The sequence below is a fragment of the Lampris incognitus genome, chromosome 19 (assembly GCF_029633865.1).
Source record: "Lampris incognitus isolate fLamInc1 chromosome 19, fLamInc1.hap2, whole genome shotgun sequence".
NCBI lineage: Eukaryota > Metazoa > Chordata > Actinopteri > Lampriformes > Lampridae > Lampris > Lampris incognitus.
Window position 1 is genome coordinate 21,176,579 of NC_079229.1, and position 17,679 is coordinate 21,194,257.

Here is a 17,679-nt window from a genome sequence, read left to right on the forward strand (position 1 = left end):
TGTCTGTGTCTCTTTTGCTGAGCTCTCATCTCCTCATTCCACCCGTCAGTCCCTCTCTCCTTCTGCCTGTATGGGTTGTTGTGGTGTAAGTCAGGCAGGGGCTTTGAGAGAAGGGGGTTGGTGGGTGGAGCTGCACTTTGGAAAACCTCTTCTCTCCCCCGTCTTACCCCATCCAGCCAACACGTCAGTCAACCCTCACCCAGTGGGCTCAGGCCTCTGCATCCAGCATGTGTGAACGCGGTGAACCTAATGATGGATTAACGATCTGATAGCAGGCCCGGGGACGCGATAGGAGCTCAGCGTCATAAATAACCAGCCCCCTGTGCTGAGCACATTAATGTGTTTTACTGTGTGTGAACATGTGGGCCTGTACGGTATACACCGGCCAGCCCTAAAAGTATGCAGGACAACAAAGCTAGGGAGAACAAAACAGCAGGGGAGTATACTGGAGATCTCCCAGTGGGGAAGCAAATCTCTGGAACAGTCTAGTTTGTGGGAGAGCGAGAGAGGGATGTACAAAAGGGAGCAGATATTGTGCTAACTTTACAGAGGTGTGCACGCTTCCCTCGAGGTCAGCCATTTTCCAGATGCCTGAGGGGATATTTTGCAATACTCAGCTTTGCAACACCAGAGTACTGATTGAAGGTTTACCAACAGGATTTATCAACTCAAGGATTTTCAAATTGTCTGTCTGTGCCTCTTTAGCACAAAATCTAAAACTGACAGAATCACCATATATTCACATCTATCATTCCATCTAAATCAAAACGTTTTTGACAGTTAAGACTGGAAAAAGGGCTTCTTTGTGACCTTGACCATATTACCTTAAAAGTTAAATCAATTTGTCAGTCTGACAGACAGACAGACAAATACTGTAGATAGAGGAATGCATGGATGGATAGCACTAAAAACCGCCCCTCTTGGAGTATCACTATTTGTAGTAGCTGCTGCAGAAATCTCCCACCCTCCATCCATCTTGCATTTATCCTCCATTAACACTTAAAGCTGCATACAAAAAACATATTTTCAACTGACAAGATAAACTTTGCAGCGCTGCTTTCCAACCAGAAACCCACTAGTTATTAAAGATTAGACAACATTAATAACAAAATAATTCACAGCCAAGACATCCACCATCTGTCTAGAAGCATTTGAAAACTGAGTTACCACCCCCATCGCTCGCATACTGCTTCTCAACAGCGAAGGTGTTTATTCCTTTCCCATGTTCCCCCTCACCACATGTTCATCGACTACAATTTTTTCTGCGAAACTTTCATACAACAGTCCTGTCAACACAGCTTTCTTCTCGTCCTCCGTCTACGTGTTGTCGCTCCATCTGTCTGCAACCTGTCAGTCACGGCAGCTGACACATATCCAACAAAATATTCCGGCCTAATAAAAGCTGAAAGGATCTCTGCTATAGTGTACGTTTTTTTTCCACTCCTCTCTCTTGATGTCCCATATATATGCAGAGCCCTTAAGTAGAATTTAACCCCGTATCACGTTTTCTGAGCCCGTTCTATACCAGACAAAATTCCAGCAAAATCTTTTCACCAAACCAGTCTCAATTAAGAAAAACAAACCAAAAACTTGACTTTTGGTTAGAATTAAACCCCTGCGGGCGTCCGGGTAGCGTAGCGGTCTATTCCAACATGGGGATCATCGGTTCAAATCCCATGTTGCCTCTGGCTTGGTACAGACACAATTTGGCCGTATCTGCGGGTGGGAAGCCAGATGTAGGTATGTGTCCTGGTCGCTGCACTAGTGCCATCTGCTCATTGGGGGGGGGGGGGGGGGGGGGGGGCTGGGAACAATAGTGTGATCCTCCCACGCGCTACATCCCTCTGGCGAAACTCCTCACTGTCAGGTGAAAAGAAGCGGCTGGTGACTCCACGTATCGAAGGAGGCATGTGGTAGTCTGCAGCCCTCCCCGGATCGGCTGAGGGGGTGGAGCAGTGACTGGGGCGGCTCGGAAGAGTGGGGTAATTGGCCAGATACAACTGAGGCGAAAAACAAGGAAAAAAATCCACAAAAAAAAAAAAAAAAAGCCCCTGCTGCACTGCCAGCCTTGCCCCATTTATTGGTGAAGTACTGAAGAGTTCAAGTTGGTCTGGTGTAAGTAGGCAGACACTAAAAATAGATCACAAACTGCCTGTGTCAGGGGTGCATCTTCACACCGACAGTTTTAGAGACACTCCATCTTCCCCCGCCTCGCTCTCCAACCTACAAACCGGTATTTTACAAAGTAGTCTGCTGGGCTGAGACCAGCTGAAACCATGTATTACATTAACTTTTAAACAGATTACATGGTTCAGTTCAGACCTGGTCTAGAAACACGGTGGCCATCTTGGAGTAAAACCCGGTTCATGCTGGCCTGTTTTGTCCCTGTAGTTCTCCACTTTGGGTCGGAAATGTCCTTTTCTCTAACATCGGGGCGAACTCTTAATGTAATGTGACACTCGTGCCTTCAATATTCAGCTTTGAAATGACAAGCAAAGCTGAGCTTACCACCTCTAAACTTAGCATCAGGCTCCTTTACCTCAGATTCAGCCTCCGAGTGAATTATGGATGTTGTCATTTCCTGGTTATGTTCAACCGCATACTGGCATACACGGTGCAAGACAGCCAAAAATAGCCTGCTGAAAAGTTTTAGGGAGACAGTGCTGCACTGTTCCCTCGCTATTTTTCTTTAATGGCCTAGTTCCTCTCATGAGTTATGGGACATGCAGGCCCCACTCAATGCTCACAGGGCAGGTGTAAAATGTACATAAGAGTCCATAGCGGCCCTTACCTAAGGAACATAAGTCTCTTTGCAAAATGTGCAAGCAAAGCAGTCATGTGTGTGCATAGAAGCAATGGTAGTAGGAAGTCCCTCGACACGACCCTCTCGCAATTTAATGAATAACCAGGTAATGATAACAGTCCACTTTTTTTTTTCATGCACACACACACACACACTCACGCGCACACGCGCATGCATGTGTACGTGAACATTAATTTCCTAGCATGCAGAAGAAAACTAAAGAGAAAAAGTTGGATCGTGATCGTAAGAGTAAGCGATGAGTCAGAGGAAATAAAAGTGAAAGCTGTGAAAGAAAGACAGCTTAAAAGCAGACAACTAGAGGCAGATAAGAAGACACCACGGGGGGAGTGTGAATCAGTGAGAGAGAGAGAGGGGAAAGAAAGGAGAGACGAAGGAAGACACAGCGGAGGGTCACATTCAGTAGCAAATGTGACCCGGTGGAGTCACAGCGGCCGGGTTTGGGGAGGTGGCGGGAGGGAGAGCCGGATGTGCTCTGTGTGCACTTGGGTCCTGGCCTCACACAGGCCTGCTTGGCTCGGGCCTGCAGGCCATAAACTATGGCCTAATTGAAGGATACTAAGGAGAGCGCGCTGTTACTGAGGGGAGGAAAGAGGTGGTGATAGAGGAGGGGGGCGTCCCTCTCCCTTTTCCAGCTCGGGAGCTCCGTCGACTGGAACAATATTGATCTTGGCCAGGGCCTGTGGCGAGCCTTGCTCAGCCGTGTCCATTTACGCCTAACGTTTACTGGATATAAATAATCGTTCTCCCCTCCTTTACTCTCATCCTGCTCCTCAACGCATTCCTTAGTTATGAAACTCATGTTTAAAGCGCTTTCAGTTACTCTGTTGAAGCCAGTCAGTTGACAGTCGATTGTAGTGGATCGGCCGTTGTAGTTATCAAAGAGGCCCTCTTCAAACCTCCTCGTGGACCTTTCCACACAGACCCCTCTCCTCCGTCTGTACATCCCGGTAGGTCTCTGGGCTGTCTCAAAGCACATCTCTGCCTCCGTCCTGACATGCAAACCTTTCCGCTGTCTGATTGTTTAGATAGGTACACAGCCTGCCAAACACGTGGACACACTTATCGCTCACCTCAGGGTCACTCTGTCTGTCTCTTTCAGCAGGTTACTGTTTAATCCAAAGTTAACACTTGTTTCCCCCCCTCCAACACTCTCTTCTATTCTCTTTTCCATTGAAAGACTGAACCACAAAAATGGTCTTAAGTGGCCCTGAACTTGGCCCTGTGTTCAATTTATCCGTCCATTTCATTTTTCAACTTAAATGCTCACAGACACACAAGGAATAGATTTAGAACTGGAATGGGTTTAGGAGAAAAGTTCCATTTTAGTCTTAAAGGTTAAGTGCTGATACAATATCCTCATACTGACCACCCTTAGAGCTTTATAGATTCAGTTGTTATTTTTTCCCCTTCTCTTTAAAACACTCTACATATTCAACCATCACAAGTGCTGAGTGTTATTAATCTAAAATGGCTGAACTATGGGATGTTTCGTCCTTACAGTGTGCCATATAAAACCCTTGCTGTATAAAGACGGACAGCCTTCTAATGTGGACCAGGTCTTTCCTCTCCATCGTTCATTTCCGCATCCAGACTCTTGAGTAATCAGCTCTCCAAATAAAGGCCAAAAGATGCACGAACAAGATTATGTACCGTGTCATCTGGAAAATTCCACCACTCTCATCCTCGTAATGAAAAATTTAGAAGATTAGAGAGAAAAAAAAGGGGGGGGTCTAGTTTTGCTCAAGATGGAGGCCATCTGTATGTTGGCTGGCTGCAGGGGTGACATCAACTCAGAGCTCGGGCCCAGTCACAGGTTGTTGACTAGGGCTCGCTCTGCAGCTTCTTCCTGTCCATAAGCAGATAGCTGAGAGATTTGCCAGCAGCCAGGCATTGCTGAATGAATAACCGCGTTAGCCAGGTAAAATCCACAAGCTCCAAAGTGCATCTGAAGAGCAGGGATGCCTGCAGCATCAGAAGGTCGCTGAACCGAAGTGGAGTACAGCTTGGTTCCCCTCATCGGGCGAGTCAAGAGACCCTGTTCTAGGTTTGTGGTGACAGTGATGGGTAAAATAACAAAGAGAGGGTTTGATGAAAACCTTCCCCATGTGTGGTAGGTTACAGTAGCATCACACAGCGTTTGCCCAGAACCTGGTAACTTCTGTCCTTAACCACACAACCCAACCACTGTGAGACATTGAATATCATATCCATGCTTTTCCTTTTGATCCTCCATCCTTCTATGTCCCATATTTCCCCTCAGTCAGCCACTCTTTTGATCAGACACATACACCCCTTCATCTTTCTCCCCCTTACCGTCCCTCTTTCCCTCCACATTCTGAAACTACCCTCATCTCACCCCTTCTGTCATCCTCCGTGGTCAGCTTCTGGTATCTGGCCAAACATGTGATATACTGAAGCTCTGAATGTGTGCCCCAAGTTTGCGGGGAGAGTCAGCCATAAGGCATCCTGTGACAGGCTGCCTTGCGGACTGGGTGACTGCACGCTAAGAATCTCTGAAGCAGCGAAGCCACGATGTAGGCAGCCATGGCTCTTGTATTCCCCAAATGATAAGCTTCCCCACCACTGTCTCTGCAGCACCGGGCGTCCATATGCACACCAAGATCAACAGTGTTAGCTTGCTCTGACATAACTCTCGAAATGTTTCTTCTGTTTGGTCAGGTGGGGGAAATGTCAGGCTTCATTTAAGTGAAAGAAAAGGACAAAGCTTTGCTTCCACTGCTTCTACATTCTCAGACAGCCTATCCCCCATTCTGTTTTACATTCTGTGGCGATATCGCATGGTGTTTCATTAGACAAGGAATGTGGATGAACAAGGTTATGAGACCTTTAAGCAATTTGACGTTTTCCTGTATGCAGATAGGTGCAAGATGAAAGGTTTGCACATGGTAATGATGGCAACAATTTGAAAGGCTTGTAGATATCTGTATCTCAAACTGGGTTTTTTTTAAACGTTATCCTTTTTTGTTCCCTCTTTAAAGTCTCCCTTTATCTTCCCTTCCCCATTCCTTCTCTCTCTCTCTCGCTCTCTCGCTCTCACTTGCTTGTCACGCCGTCTGCCGTTGTTCCTCAGAGCAGGCCTCAGAAGCTGGTTTTACTTAAAATGTCACAATACAATGGGAGGAGGCAGCATCAGAAGGAAAATTACTGTGAACACGCACCAACATGTGAAACAAGATGTCAGATAAAGGCAGCGGATTCACATTTCGCTCCCCTCTCAAAAGAAGCACCAGACTACTGTCTTGGGCTTCTAGCATGAAAAATTGCCTCTGAGTTTTAAGTAAAAAAAGAAAAAGAAAAAAAAAGATGATAGTTGTGACTGCTGTTATGGGTAGCCATTACCTCCGGCCATGATGCAGCAATCTCCTTGTGCCGAGTTGCGCTCTGGGAAATGAACACACTGCTGTAAGGCGTTCCCAGGGCACTGGAAGACGGTGTTATATATGTTTTGATTTAACCCTGTTTGGCAGAAATAAGAACACGCGAAGGGGAGGAAGCATCTTTAAGTGCCTCCAAATGTTCACCACATCTGCCTCCCTTTCTGTCTGTCTCTCTCTCTCTCTCTCTCTCTCTCTCTCTCTCTCTCTCTCTCTCTGTCTGTCTCTCTCTCTCTGTCTATCTCTCTCTCTCTTCTACACTGAAATACTTCTACACTGAAAGTGGTTGAGACACATGCAGCGTCTCAACCACTATCTTGAAGCCATCGCAAGACCCTTAATGTGTTGCGTTTGGGTATTGGCATACCATTGTTAAAACCCATTTTACATATTTCCTTTTTTTTTTGCCTTCAGAATATCAGCCTCTCAGTTAAACATGAACAATTTGACATTTTTAAATCTCTTCACTGATAGTTTGATTTTATTCACCTCAACCAGTGATAAACCCAGAGCATTGTTTCAGTATTAAATGACCCATCGCAAGCCGTTGGATCTAAATGTGTTTCTCTCTATGAAGTGACGATGGACGTACCACAACCATGCACATCAGACAGTGTGTCACTAGGTAACATTTCATATCAAGGTTCTCTCTATCTAAATAGAAACAATAGAACCACTAATCTAGTCATTTAAATGTGACAGTAGTAATCAGCCTACATGATTAATAATAATCGTAGTGAAGTTGAGTATTTTTTTGCAAAAAATTTTCTAAAGTTGGGGTGTCCGGGTAGCGTAGTGGTCTATTCTGTTGCCTACCAACATGGGGATCGCCAGTTCGAATCCCTGTGTTACCTCCGGCTTGGCCGGGCGTCCCTACAGACACAATTGGCCGTGTCTGCGGGTGGGAAGCCGGATGTGGGTATGTGTCCTGGTCGCTGCACTAGCACCTCCTCTGGTCTGTTGGGGCGCCTGTTTGCGGGGGAGGGGGAACTGGGGGGGAATAGCGTGATCCTCCCATGCACTATGTCCCCCTGGCGAAACTCCTCACTGTCAGGTGAAAAGAAGCAGCTGGCAACTCCACATGTATCGGAGGAAGCATGTGGTAGTCTGCAGCCCTCCCCCGATCGGCAGAGAGGGTGGAGAAGCGACCAGGACAGCTTGGAAGAGTGGGGTAATTGGCCGGGTACAATTGCGGAGAAAAAGGGGGCAAAATCAAAAAAAAAATACAAACGTAGAAATAGTACCATTTGCTTCTTCATTTTTGATAAGAATGACTCAATCCAGTGACAAACTGTGAACACGTTGGTGTGACTATGATATAGCACACTATGTAATTATATGCTGTTACCTAGTCTGTAGCTCAGTTCAGAGTGCTTCATGAGGAGTGAAGAATTTAACAATTCTTTTCTGTCATTTGTTTTTCCTTTGTTCTTTTGCTTTTCTAAGATGATGTGGCAATTGAGTTTGGTAGGTGTCTCTTTCTCTTATTCTCTCACCTTTTAGCTTAATTTAACTCTTTTAATCTGTCCTTCTCTAACTTTGATGCATTTCATCCCTTGCTTGTGTTGCACTCACAGCTGAGGAGATCGAAGGTACCTCTCTTCAGACTTCTGCTTTCCCATTGGATAGAACCATATTAATAGGTCATTGGCTGATAGCCATGCAATAAACAAACAGCAAAACCATTTCTGATTTGTTCCCTTTCACAATTGTTGTATGCAGTATAATTTCAGGGTTGGAGCGAGCACTACTTTGCCTTCCTCTGCTCCCTTTCTCTTGTTTTTTGTGCGTGGCCCAACTTCTTATGTGAAATCCAACAGTTGTTAAAGGGGAACATCAGCAATAACTCAGTTTCTCCACCACTGCTGTGGAGGAAAGTCCTTAGATTCAAGTTATTGGTCTTTTACTTTGTCCATATCCTCATTTCTCACTTGCTAATATCCATTCCCATTTAGTGTGAACGTCATTTAACCCAACATGAATGAGTATTTGTCCCTTCATATCTACACTGAAGTCTGAAGTAACATCGGGTCTGCTGAGCTAATTCATGCACTAATGCTAGAGGTTTGCTAGCACATCTCTTAGCTATGACCATAGACAAAGTCCCATCACTTACCCGATGTTGCGTTCATTACAAACGTCATTTATGCAGATGACCAAACATGGACGTGTCTGATGTCTTTCTTGTTTACCCATGTGTTTATCCATGTGTGTCAAATTCACTTATCATGTTGCCTTTTTACAGCTGTGCTCCTAACCGTTCTAAATTTTACATTGTGTGGCTAGGTGGTGCCACTTGTCGAGTTTGACTATGCTCTTTAACATGATGTTGTACCTCTCTCCTGGCTTCTGCTCTCTCTTCCTGTCCCCAGAGGATGCTGACTATAGTAGCGGATTCCACCTAGGTGAGAGATACCGTCTTCTATTCTTCCATTTGTCCACTGCCCCTGCCATAGTTGTGTCATCAGTTAGTGATGACATTGTTTTATGTAGAGCCAGTTTCATGTGTGTCCATTTGCTCCTCAACCTTGATCCAGATGTCTTTCTTACTGCACCTAGTCGGTTGTAGTCAGAGACATGACTAGACTGAAAATAGTCATATCATTCTTCAGAATAGGCTTGGCATTATTTGACAGGTCTTGTGGTGTTAACAGTGCCACTGAATGAACTTGGACTCCCATGTAGAGACACAAGGAACAGTTCTGTAGCGGTTCACTACCCTTCAGTATGCTATTTCTGTTTCCTCTCTGACGGTGCGAGTGCAGTGGCCGAACATGTCATGTATTTACAAAATGTAGTAGTTATCCTGTTCTGCCTCTGCTGTTGGTCTAAAGACATCTTTGAGAATTTCTTTGGATGGATCTGGGCTAAAGGAATGACTTTTTTTTCCACGCTTTGTTCTGGAAGTCCGGCCGAAAACCAACCACATTGATGTGGTCCCGGTTGGACTTAATGGCAATTACCAGGCCTGCTCTGGTTCTCCAGAGCGTTGGCTCAAATTCCCCATTTTGTGCAGAGAATGTTCCTCATCATGTTTTTATTACCACTGTCATTTTCCCGGCAAATCATAAGGCACGGTCCCACTGGAGGACCAAAGGCCGCCCTGGCTGATTCTCACACAAATCCTTCTGTCTGTCCATCTCACTCACTCTCCCAATCTGTCTCTTTCTCTCTGTCTTTCGGTCCACTAGTGTTGAGGTCAGGAGGTAGATTGGTCTTGGAATGCTCCATGCACACTACACCGTGTGGAGTCTAGATTTCACGGGAGATCAGTGCAGGCGTGAATTTATAAATACAGACTTTGAGTCATGTCTGCCAAGCTCAATCATGGTCACTCTAGAAGAGCAAACTTTGCAAAGCACCGGTCCGATTTTCCACCCCTGTCTCCCCTCTGCCCTCTTCAGAGGTCATTGACCTTAACCTCTTTTCTTCTTCCGCGGGACCCAAAAAACACCCATTGCCTGGAATTTGAGGCGTTTTTCATCTCCAGCAACTCAGAATAAGGTTTTGCTGAAATGAGAGAGCCTCAAGAGGAGATGAGGGGGAAAAAATCTTGTTATAATAACATCTTCTCAACAAGTGTAGTCGTTGCATGGCTTTTCAGGCTGTTGGATGTGATGGTATGATTTAGAGTTGGCCTGGCCCTCATAGTTTGAAATCGTAGACACTGCAGATGCTTTTTCAATGCTACTGAGGTTGCAGAGGGAACTAAAGGAGGTTGTGGGAGGGTAGGCAGTTGTCTTCTTTAGTATTTAGTTTGTTTTCTCTCCATACCTCTGTCAGTGATGCAACGTCTGTGACATCTGGTGCCAAGAACAGTCCTTGAGCAGTACTCGGGGGCGAGCAGATTCCTGTGCTCAGAGATGCAGCTTGATTTTAGAGCCAAGATGCTCGAGAATGGAGCCCAGCTTAGGTGGAGAAATACTGTGTCCTGGGATGCCTTCTTCTGTTTTGTAGATGTCAGCGTTCAGAGACCTCTTTTGTGCTCCAGAAAATCGAAGAAATCATTAACTAGCATTGACGCCCAGGGCCCTAATGCCTATCTGGTAGAAACACTAAGAGACATGTTTTCCATAGGCTCCATCAACACATCGTAGATTGAATCCCAGTGAGAGAAACTACACCTGGCCTGTGATCTGGCTGCGTAGGCCTGGTGACATCTCACATTGCTGTCGTAATACCAAAGCTCGTGGAAGCACACAGCCCCTCAGCAAACATCCGGAGAGAAAAATCAATAGGTTACTGGATGGTTGGATGGAGGGCAAGCAGAACATTCCAAAACAGTTAAAGCTGAAGAAAGGGGGCTGGGAAAGTCATCAACCCCTCACAATCCAATTATTTCCAAGTTATGGAAAAATGGAGGCGCATTATAAACTCAAATAAAAAACGCTCCACTTCCAAAATGAGTTGGATTCATCTGTCTGCAGGTTCACTAGTTGTGGAAGTTCAGAAGCCAAAAAATAGGGTAAAGAATAAGCCCCAAATTACTGCATTTTTCCCCCAATATGAGTCCAAACACACACAAGCTGTCTGCAGAGGATTGAAACTATACACATTTTTAATGTATTTCCAACAATGAGATGCCAAGAGAGCAGGTTTACTGTATACACTTGCAAGACAGGTGTACTTTTATCAGTAATCAGACCTTCCGGCAGTTTGAAGCGTAAAAGAGACATGGAATTTGGCTCACTGCGGTGTTGTTGTTGAGCATCTCCTCTGTCTGAACATCAGGTTGATGAGGCAAACAGGAAAGCAGGCGTTCAGGCTCGGTGCTTTTGGCATACTTAGATCCCTATTGGCGCGTCTACACTGACTGCAGCAGAGTGGTCCAGGGAGAAGTGCTTGTGTATGTTTCTTTTATTTTTTTCATCAAGGCATTAGGCATCAGGTGGTGTTTTGAGACGAGACATTCCTGAGCACAGAGAGCTGTGGGATAAGACATAGGGGAAAAACAAATAGCGTTCGACACAAATGGACCTCTCACAGCCAAAGGTCCTGAGCATTATTCTACCATACACCAATCAGCCAAAACATTAAAACCACCTGCCTAATATTGTGTAGGTCCCCCTTGTGCAGTCATAACAGCTCTGACCCATTGAGTCATGGACTCTACAAGACCTCTGAAGGTGTCCTCTGGTATCTGGTACCAAGACGTTAGCAGCAGATCTGTAAAGTCCGGTAAGTTGCGAGGTGAAGCCTTCATGGATCGGACTTATTTTTACAGCACATCCCACAGATGCTCAATTGGATTGAGATCTGGGGGATTTGGAGGCAACACCTCGAACTCTTTCTTGTTCCTCAAAACATTCCTGAACATTTTTTGCAGTGTGGCAGAGCGCATTATCCTGCTGAAAGATGCCACTGCCATCAGGGAAAACGATTGCCATGAAGGGGTGTACCTGGTCAGCAATAATGTTTAAGTTGGTAGCACGTGTCAAAGTAACATCCACATAAATGCCAGGACCCAAGGTTTCCCAGCAGAAATTGCCCAGAATGGGGCATCCATGTAGCGTAGTGGTCTATTCCATTGCTTACCCACACGGGGATCTCCTGTTCGAATCCCCATGTTACCTCCGGCTTGATCGGGTGTCCCTACAGACACAATTTGCCGTGTCTGCGGGTGGGAAGCCGGATGTGGGTATGCATCCTGGTCGCTGCACTAGTGCCCCCTCTAGTCAGTTGGGATGTGAGGGGGAATAGCGTGATCCTCCCACATGCTATGACCCCTGGTGAAACTTCTGACTGTCAGGTGAAAGGCAGCTGGTGACTCCACATGTATCGGAGAAGGCATGTGGTAGTCTGCAACCCTCCCCAGATTGGCAGAGGGGTTGGAGCGGCAACCGGGATGGCTCGGAAGAGTGGGGTAATTGGCCAAGTACAGTTGGGGAGAGAAAAAAGAGGGGAAAAAAATTTGCCCAGAGCATCACACTGCCTCTGCCGGCTTGCCTTACCATAAAGTATCCTGGTGCCATCTCTTCCCCAGGTAAACAACACACATGGACCTGGCCATCCACATTATCTAAAAGAAAACGTGATTATTCAGTGCAGGCCACTTTCTTCCGTTGCTCCGTGGTCCAGCTTTGAGTTCACGTGCCAATTGTATCCGCTTTCAGCAGCGGACAGGGGTCATCAGGGGCACTCTGACCGGTCTGCGGATGTGCAGCACCATATGCAGCAAGCTGCGATGCACTGTGTTCTGGCCCCTGTCTATCATAGCCAGCATAACTTTTTCAGCAAATTGACCTACAGTAGCTGTTCTGTGGGATCGGATCAGACAGGCTAGCCTTCACTCCCCATGCGCATCAGTGAGCCTTGGGCGCCCATGACCCTGTCACCGGTTCACTGATTGTGCTTCCTTGGACCACTTTTGGTAGGTGCTGATCACTGCATACCAGGAACACCCAACAAGACCTGCTGTTTTGGAGATGCTCTGACCCAGTCGTCTAGCCATCGCAATTTGGCCCTTGTCAAAGTTGCTCAGATTTTTACGCTTGCCCATTTTTCCCCTTGACAGGTTCCATTGTAACGAGATAATCAATGTTATTAACTTCACCTATCAGTGGTTATAATGTTTTGGCTGATCCGTGTATAAGCCTGTAACATTTGGGTCAAGTACCACTTTCCAAATGCACAGTGCACAAAGTCAGTGGAAACTGCCCCAAGACTGTTCTCACCTCAGATGACACTCTGATGACGTCACAGTTCGCCATCTCGAACATCACAGTGAAGATTTTTTTTAATCCTCTGTTCATTTTTTAATTTAATTTGTAATTTTCAATTCTGTTATTTCACAAAACGTTTTCTCTGTTATTTTATGAAGATTTTGTCCCTCTACCTTTTCCTCGGGCACAATTTAATCTTCTCCCTTCCAGTTACGTATTCTCAAATCTCAACTCTGAGCGTAAATCCTTGTAAAATGCAACTGTTGAAGTGGACCAATAAAGGATATAACACATCAGCAGAAACTCTCTACCTTGTCTCCATCCCTGCAGATCAGGTGGGCAAGGTGCATGCATGCTGCTTTGATTTCATCTGGAAGTTGTGGGGATTTTTTTTGGAGTTTGATGCTTGATACAGGGGGTCTCCTAGGGATGGCCTCAGAGGCCACTTAACTAACCATGATTCTTTTCACAGATGCCTGTTAACAGCTATATATGGAGGGAAATCTGGAGATGAGAGCATTCGAAGGACACACATCTGTCTGTCTGTCTGTCTGTTTGGACTGATCTGCTCTTTTCACTTGGCCGTCCTGCCATCATCTCTTTTCTAACCCCCACCCCATTCTAGCCCCCGGTTCTCCTTTACACTCCTGTCCACTCCTCTCCTCCCACAGTGCAGACTTAGACCTCTTTGAACCTTCCCGGAGGTTGAAGAGGGGGATTGGGGAGAACTGTTTTCGGGAGGTGTTTTATTATACAGGATGTTGGCTCAGTAACACGATTCAACCACTATCTTTACAGTACTGGCTGTCTCAGGGATCTGGCCTCATTTCATTGTCACGCCTGTTCTCCTGTGCTCTGTACTCATAATAGAAGGAAAAGTCTGTGTGCTTGATTGATCGAGACATTTTGATGTCGGCACATGTTTTAATCCGAAATGGACATAAATCGGTGTGGTGAAAACACAGGCTGGAAAGTTCATTCTCTGTACCCGCTTTGGGTTTTGTTGTACCAAGCGGCAGTGTGCCTCTCTCTTTTGCCCTCTGTTGTGGTAATAACAGCTGACAGTGTGGAAAGCATCCTCCTCCTCCAGCTCAGCCCCCCTACCACTAGTCTTCCTCATCTCTTCCAACCGCGTCAGGCTAAAAACGACTTGCGCATGCCATAATGGGCACGCATAATGAGGCCGAGAGAGTTGGTAATGCTTCCCACATTGGGTGCCCGCAAACGGGGCTAAGCGTAGCAGCATTAAACCGCAGCATGGGGCGTCGAGCCGAGAGTGTAATGCTCACTTAATCCCCGACTGCCATGGCCATTTAATTCCGTAGATGCCGTCTCCATTAGTCTGGAAGAGAAAGGGCCCCCGCCAGGATGGCACTGGAGCTGTCAGCACGGTCTCCTGCAGTTAGGGCCTCGGCGTTAGACGGCAGCTCTTGCTGCACCAGGGCCCCCGCAGCAGGTGGTTTCACAATGAGCCTTCTCCACTAAGCTGTACCACACCTCTCTCTGGCCGACCCCCCCCCCCAACACACGCACACACACACACACACACACGTGCAAATGAAGTTTGATTGGAGGGGAAAATGGCAGTCATTTTTTATTCCTCTCCCTGTTGTCATCTCACTGATCGCCTACACATGAAGTCTGGAAGACCTGACCCTGGTATTGTTCTCAGGCCTCTCTGCTTTCAGCCGTCCGTCAACAGATGGGTGCCTTAAATCTTTCTTCTTCTTTTTTTCTTAGAGGCATCTGTTATATTTTATGTACATTTGTCTTGGACTTTTTTTTTTCAATCACAGTTTTAGCTTCATTTCTTTTACAGGCACAGTTGTAGCATTTCACAGGACGTTAGCATCTGAGTGGGCAGTTTGTGTTCACAGTTTGTGTGGACGCCTCCAGGCGCTGTCTTTGCACACATGCTGAATTTCCTACGTGGCTGTAAGATATTATCATACTGGAAAATGGGCTTGCATGAGCACTGGCAACCTCCAGGCAATTGTGTGAGTGCGTGTGTGCGTGTGTGTGTGTGTGTGTAGTCACAGATTATGTTTATATTATGTTAAATAGGCTCAGCATTTTTTTTACTGTCTTATTTTTTCACATTTGTCTTTTACTGGAAGACGCCGTTTGTGTGTGTGTATGTTAGGCAGAGAGGGAGAGAGTGAGTTAGAGTGAGAATAGGTGAAAGAATGTGTGTGACTGTTGCATTACTGGCATTGACCAAGTCATGCACGCTATTAGGGTGTGTGTGTTTCTCTCTCTCTCTTTCAGCATCATCATGCATGTTGAAATTTATCCTTGGCCTCATTTATCAGTGTCCATTCAAGAATTGGCCGCAGTGGAAACCATTTCCACTTGGCTGAATCTCTCTCTCTCTCTCTCTCTCTCTCTCTCTCTCTCTCTCTCTCTCTCTCTCTCTCTCTCTCTCTCTGCACTGCATGCTGGGAGGTGGTGAGGGTGGTGGATATGAGATTGGCGTGGAGTTTGAATTGTTTGTGGCCTTTTTTTCGGATTTTCCCCTGTATTCTTCATCTGTCCTATGTGCATAATCAGGTAAGCTTTCTTAATATTTTCTACCAAGTGTTCAGTGGTTTTGTCGGGTGGTTTTCAGGAGGAATGGGGCCTCCGAGACGCCACCTCCATCCATCCATCATGGGATGCGGATAGTTCCGCTTGAGCCCAGTGTGGTGGTGGAGGAGGTTTTGTGGGCCATAGGAGAAGAAGTTGGAAATGGCAATCTACTTTTTACTTCCAGGATGAACAAGGCTTTGGTGGTATTTTTGAAGGAGCGTCATGTAAGTGAGATGATTAAAAAGTGGTGTAGTTATCAGGGATATCTATTCTCAGTTTTGAACGATGAGCTGCAGAAGTATGGTCAGGAGCAGCTTATCATAGGTGGAGATTGGAACTAGACCATTGATTTCACCTTGGACAGAATAAGTGAGGAACCACACATTGACATCTGGTAGCTTAGGCAGAATAGTTACTCAGTTAGATTTGCTAGATGCGTGGAGGTTGAAACACCCTACTGCTAGACAGTACATGTGGGTCAGAGTGAGCAATAACAGGGTGAATGCAGCCAGGTTAGGTAGGTTCTACATTTCAAAGTCACTTGCAACCAGTCTAGTTGGTAGCTCCATTACTCCAGATGGCTTCACTGATCACCATCTCATCACTGTAGATTTGATCATTTCTCCTTGTCAAAAAGTTAGGTCATATTGGCATTTCAACAACAAGTTGCTGCAAGATATTGTTTTCTGTCAGAGCTTTGAATAGTTTTGGATCTGCTTGCAAAGTAAAAAAAGCTCATTTTGATTCGCTGAGGCAGTGTTGGGAAGTGGGCAAGGCACAGATTTGTGACTTCTGTCAGCAGTATACATCTCACTCCACTTTTAGGATTAAAGTAGCAGCTCAGGAGCTGGAGAACACCTGATTGTTGTTTTCGGTCATTATGCCACTGTATTTTTTATAAGGATGGGGATACTTGCAGTCAGTTGAGACTGAAGAGGTCATTTAAATGAGTGATGAAACGTTTCTCTCAATAATCTTGCTCTCTCTCTCAATAAACGTTGTGTCCAGATGAACCAATTCAACTTTCTGTGACATGCTGTGGCTTTTTACGCTTCTGTCTTTGGAGCAGAGGAGTATGATCAGGACAGTGCTGCAGAGCTGCTGGAGGGGCTTCCTCAGTTCAGTCTCGAGGAAAAGGCAGACCTGGACAGAGAACTCAACTGACTGGAGGAGCTGACTGTCGCTTATGATCAGATGACTTCAGGACGGGCTCCAGGAATAGATGGGCTCACCACTGACTTTTATAAGCGTTTCTGGTGTTCTGTTGGACCTGACCTGCATGAAGTACTCTTGAAGTGCTTCCGTGCAGGGACAATGCCTGTCTCTTGTAAGAGGGCAGTTCTTTCCCTACTCCCTAAAAAGGAAGATTTAGCTTTGCTGAAAAACTGGAGGCTGGTGGCCCTTTTATGCTTGGACTATAAAGCGCTTTCCAGAGCGCTGTCAAACAGACTAAGAGACTATCTGGATATACTTGTTCATATGGGCCAAACATACTTTGTACAGGGCAGAAAAATAATGGACAGTCTACATCTTTTTCGAGCTGTGATTGACCTATGTAAACTTTATAATCTTGACATTGGTTTTCTCTCCTTAGATCAAGAAAAGGCATTTGAAAGGGTGGACCATAGCTATTTGTTTTCAGTTCTTAAGGCTTTTGGTTTTGGTAACCATTTTATGTCATAGGTGGGATTATTGTACAGTGTTTCTGAGTGTTTGGTGAAGGTTGATGGAGGGTTGAGCCAGCCAATCCTTGTGCAGAGGGGGATATGGAAGGGTTGTCCCATCTCAGGGCAGCTTTACAGTCTGCTTGTTGAACCTCTGCTGTGCAGGCTGAGAAGCCACCTCAGTGGGCTTTCACTGTCAGGCACACAACACAACCTACCTTTGATAGTTTCTGCCTATGCGGATGGTTTAAATGTTTGTCAGGGATCGGGGAACGTGGAGGCACTACAGGAGAGTCTGGGCTTGTATCAGAAGGCTTCATCATCAGAAGTAAACTGGGCATAGAGTGAGGCCTTACAGGTAGGACAATGGGGAGAGAGGGCAGCACCCAGTCTGCCTACAGGTCTGCAGTGGGGGAGAAGAGGCATTGGGGGTATTTTTGGGCAAAGAGGATTATCAGAGGCAGAATTGGGAGGGTGTGATGGAGGAAAGTGTGTGCCAAGTTGCCTAAATTGAAATGATTGCTACCCCAGCTTTCGTATAGGGGTCGAGTTTTGGTTGCAAATGA

General features: G+C 46.0%; 1 protein-coding gene across 1 annotated transcript in view; it reads left to right on the forward strand.

Annotated features, from left to right (window-relative positions):
* The window catches only part of mpp7a (MAGUK p55 scaffold protein 7a), a 148,833-nt gene that overhangs the window by 102,244 nt on the left and 28,910 nt on the right, over window positions 1-17,679 (forward strand). Inside the window, exons 13-14 of the mRNA XM_056299186.1 lie at window positions 7,666-7,686; window positions 8,592-8,624. Of these exons, the coding sequence (XP_056155161.1) occupies window positions 7,666-7,686; window positions 8,592-8,624 (54 nt within the window). The remainder of the gene's footprint in view (window positions 1-7,665; window positions 7,687-8,591; window positions 8,625-17,679) is intronic.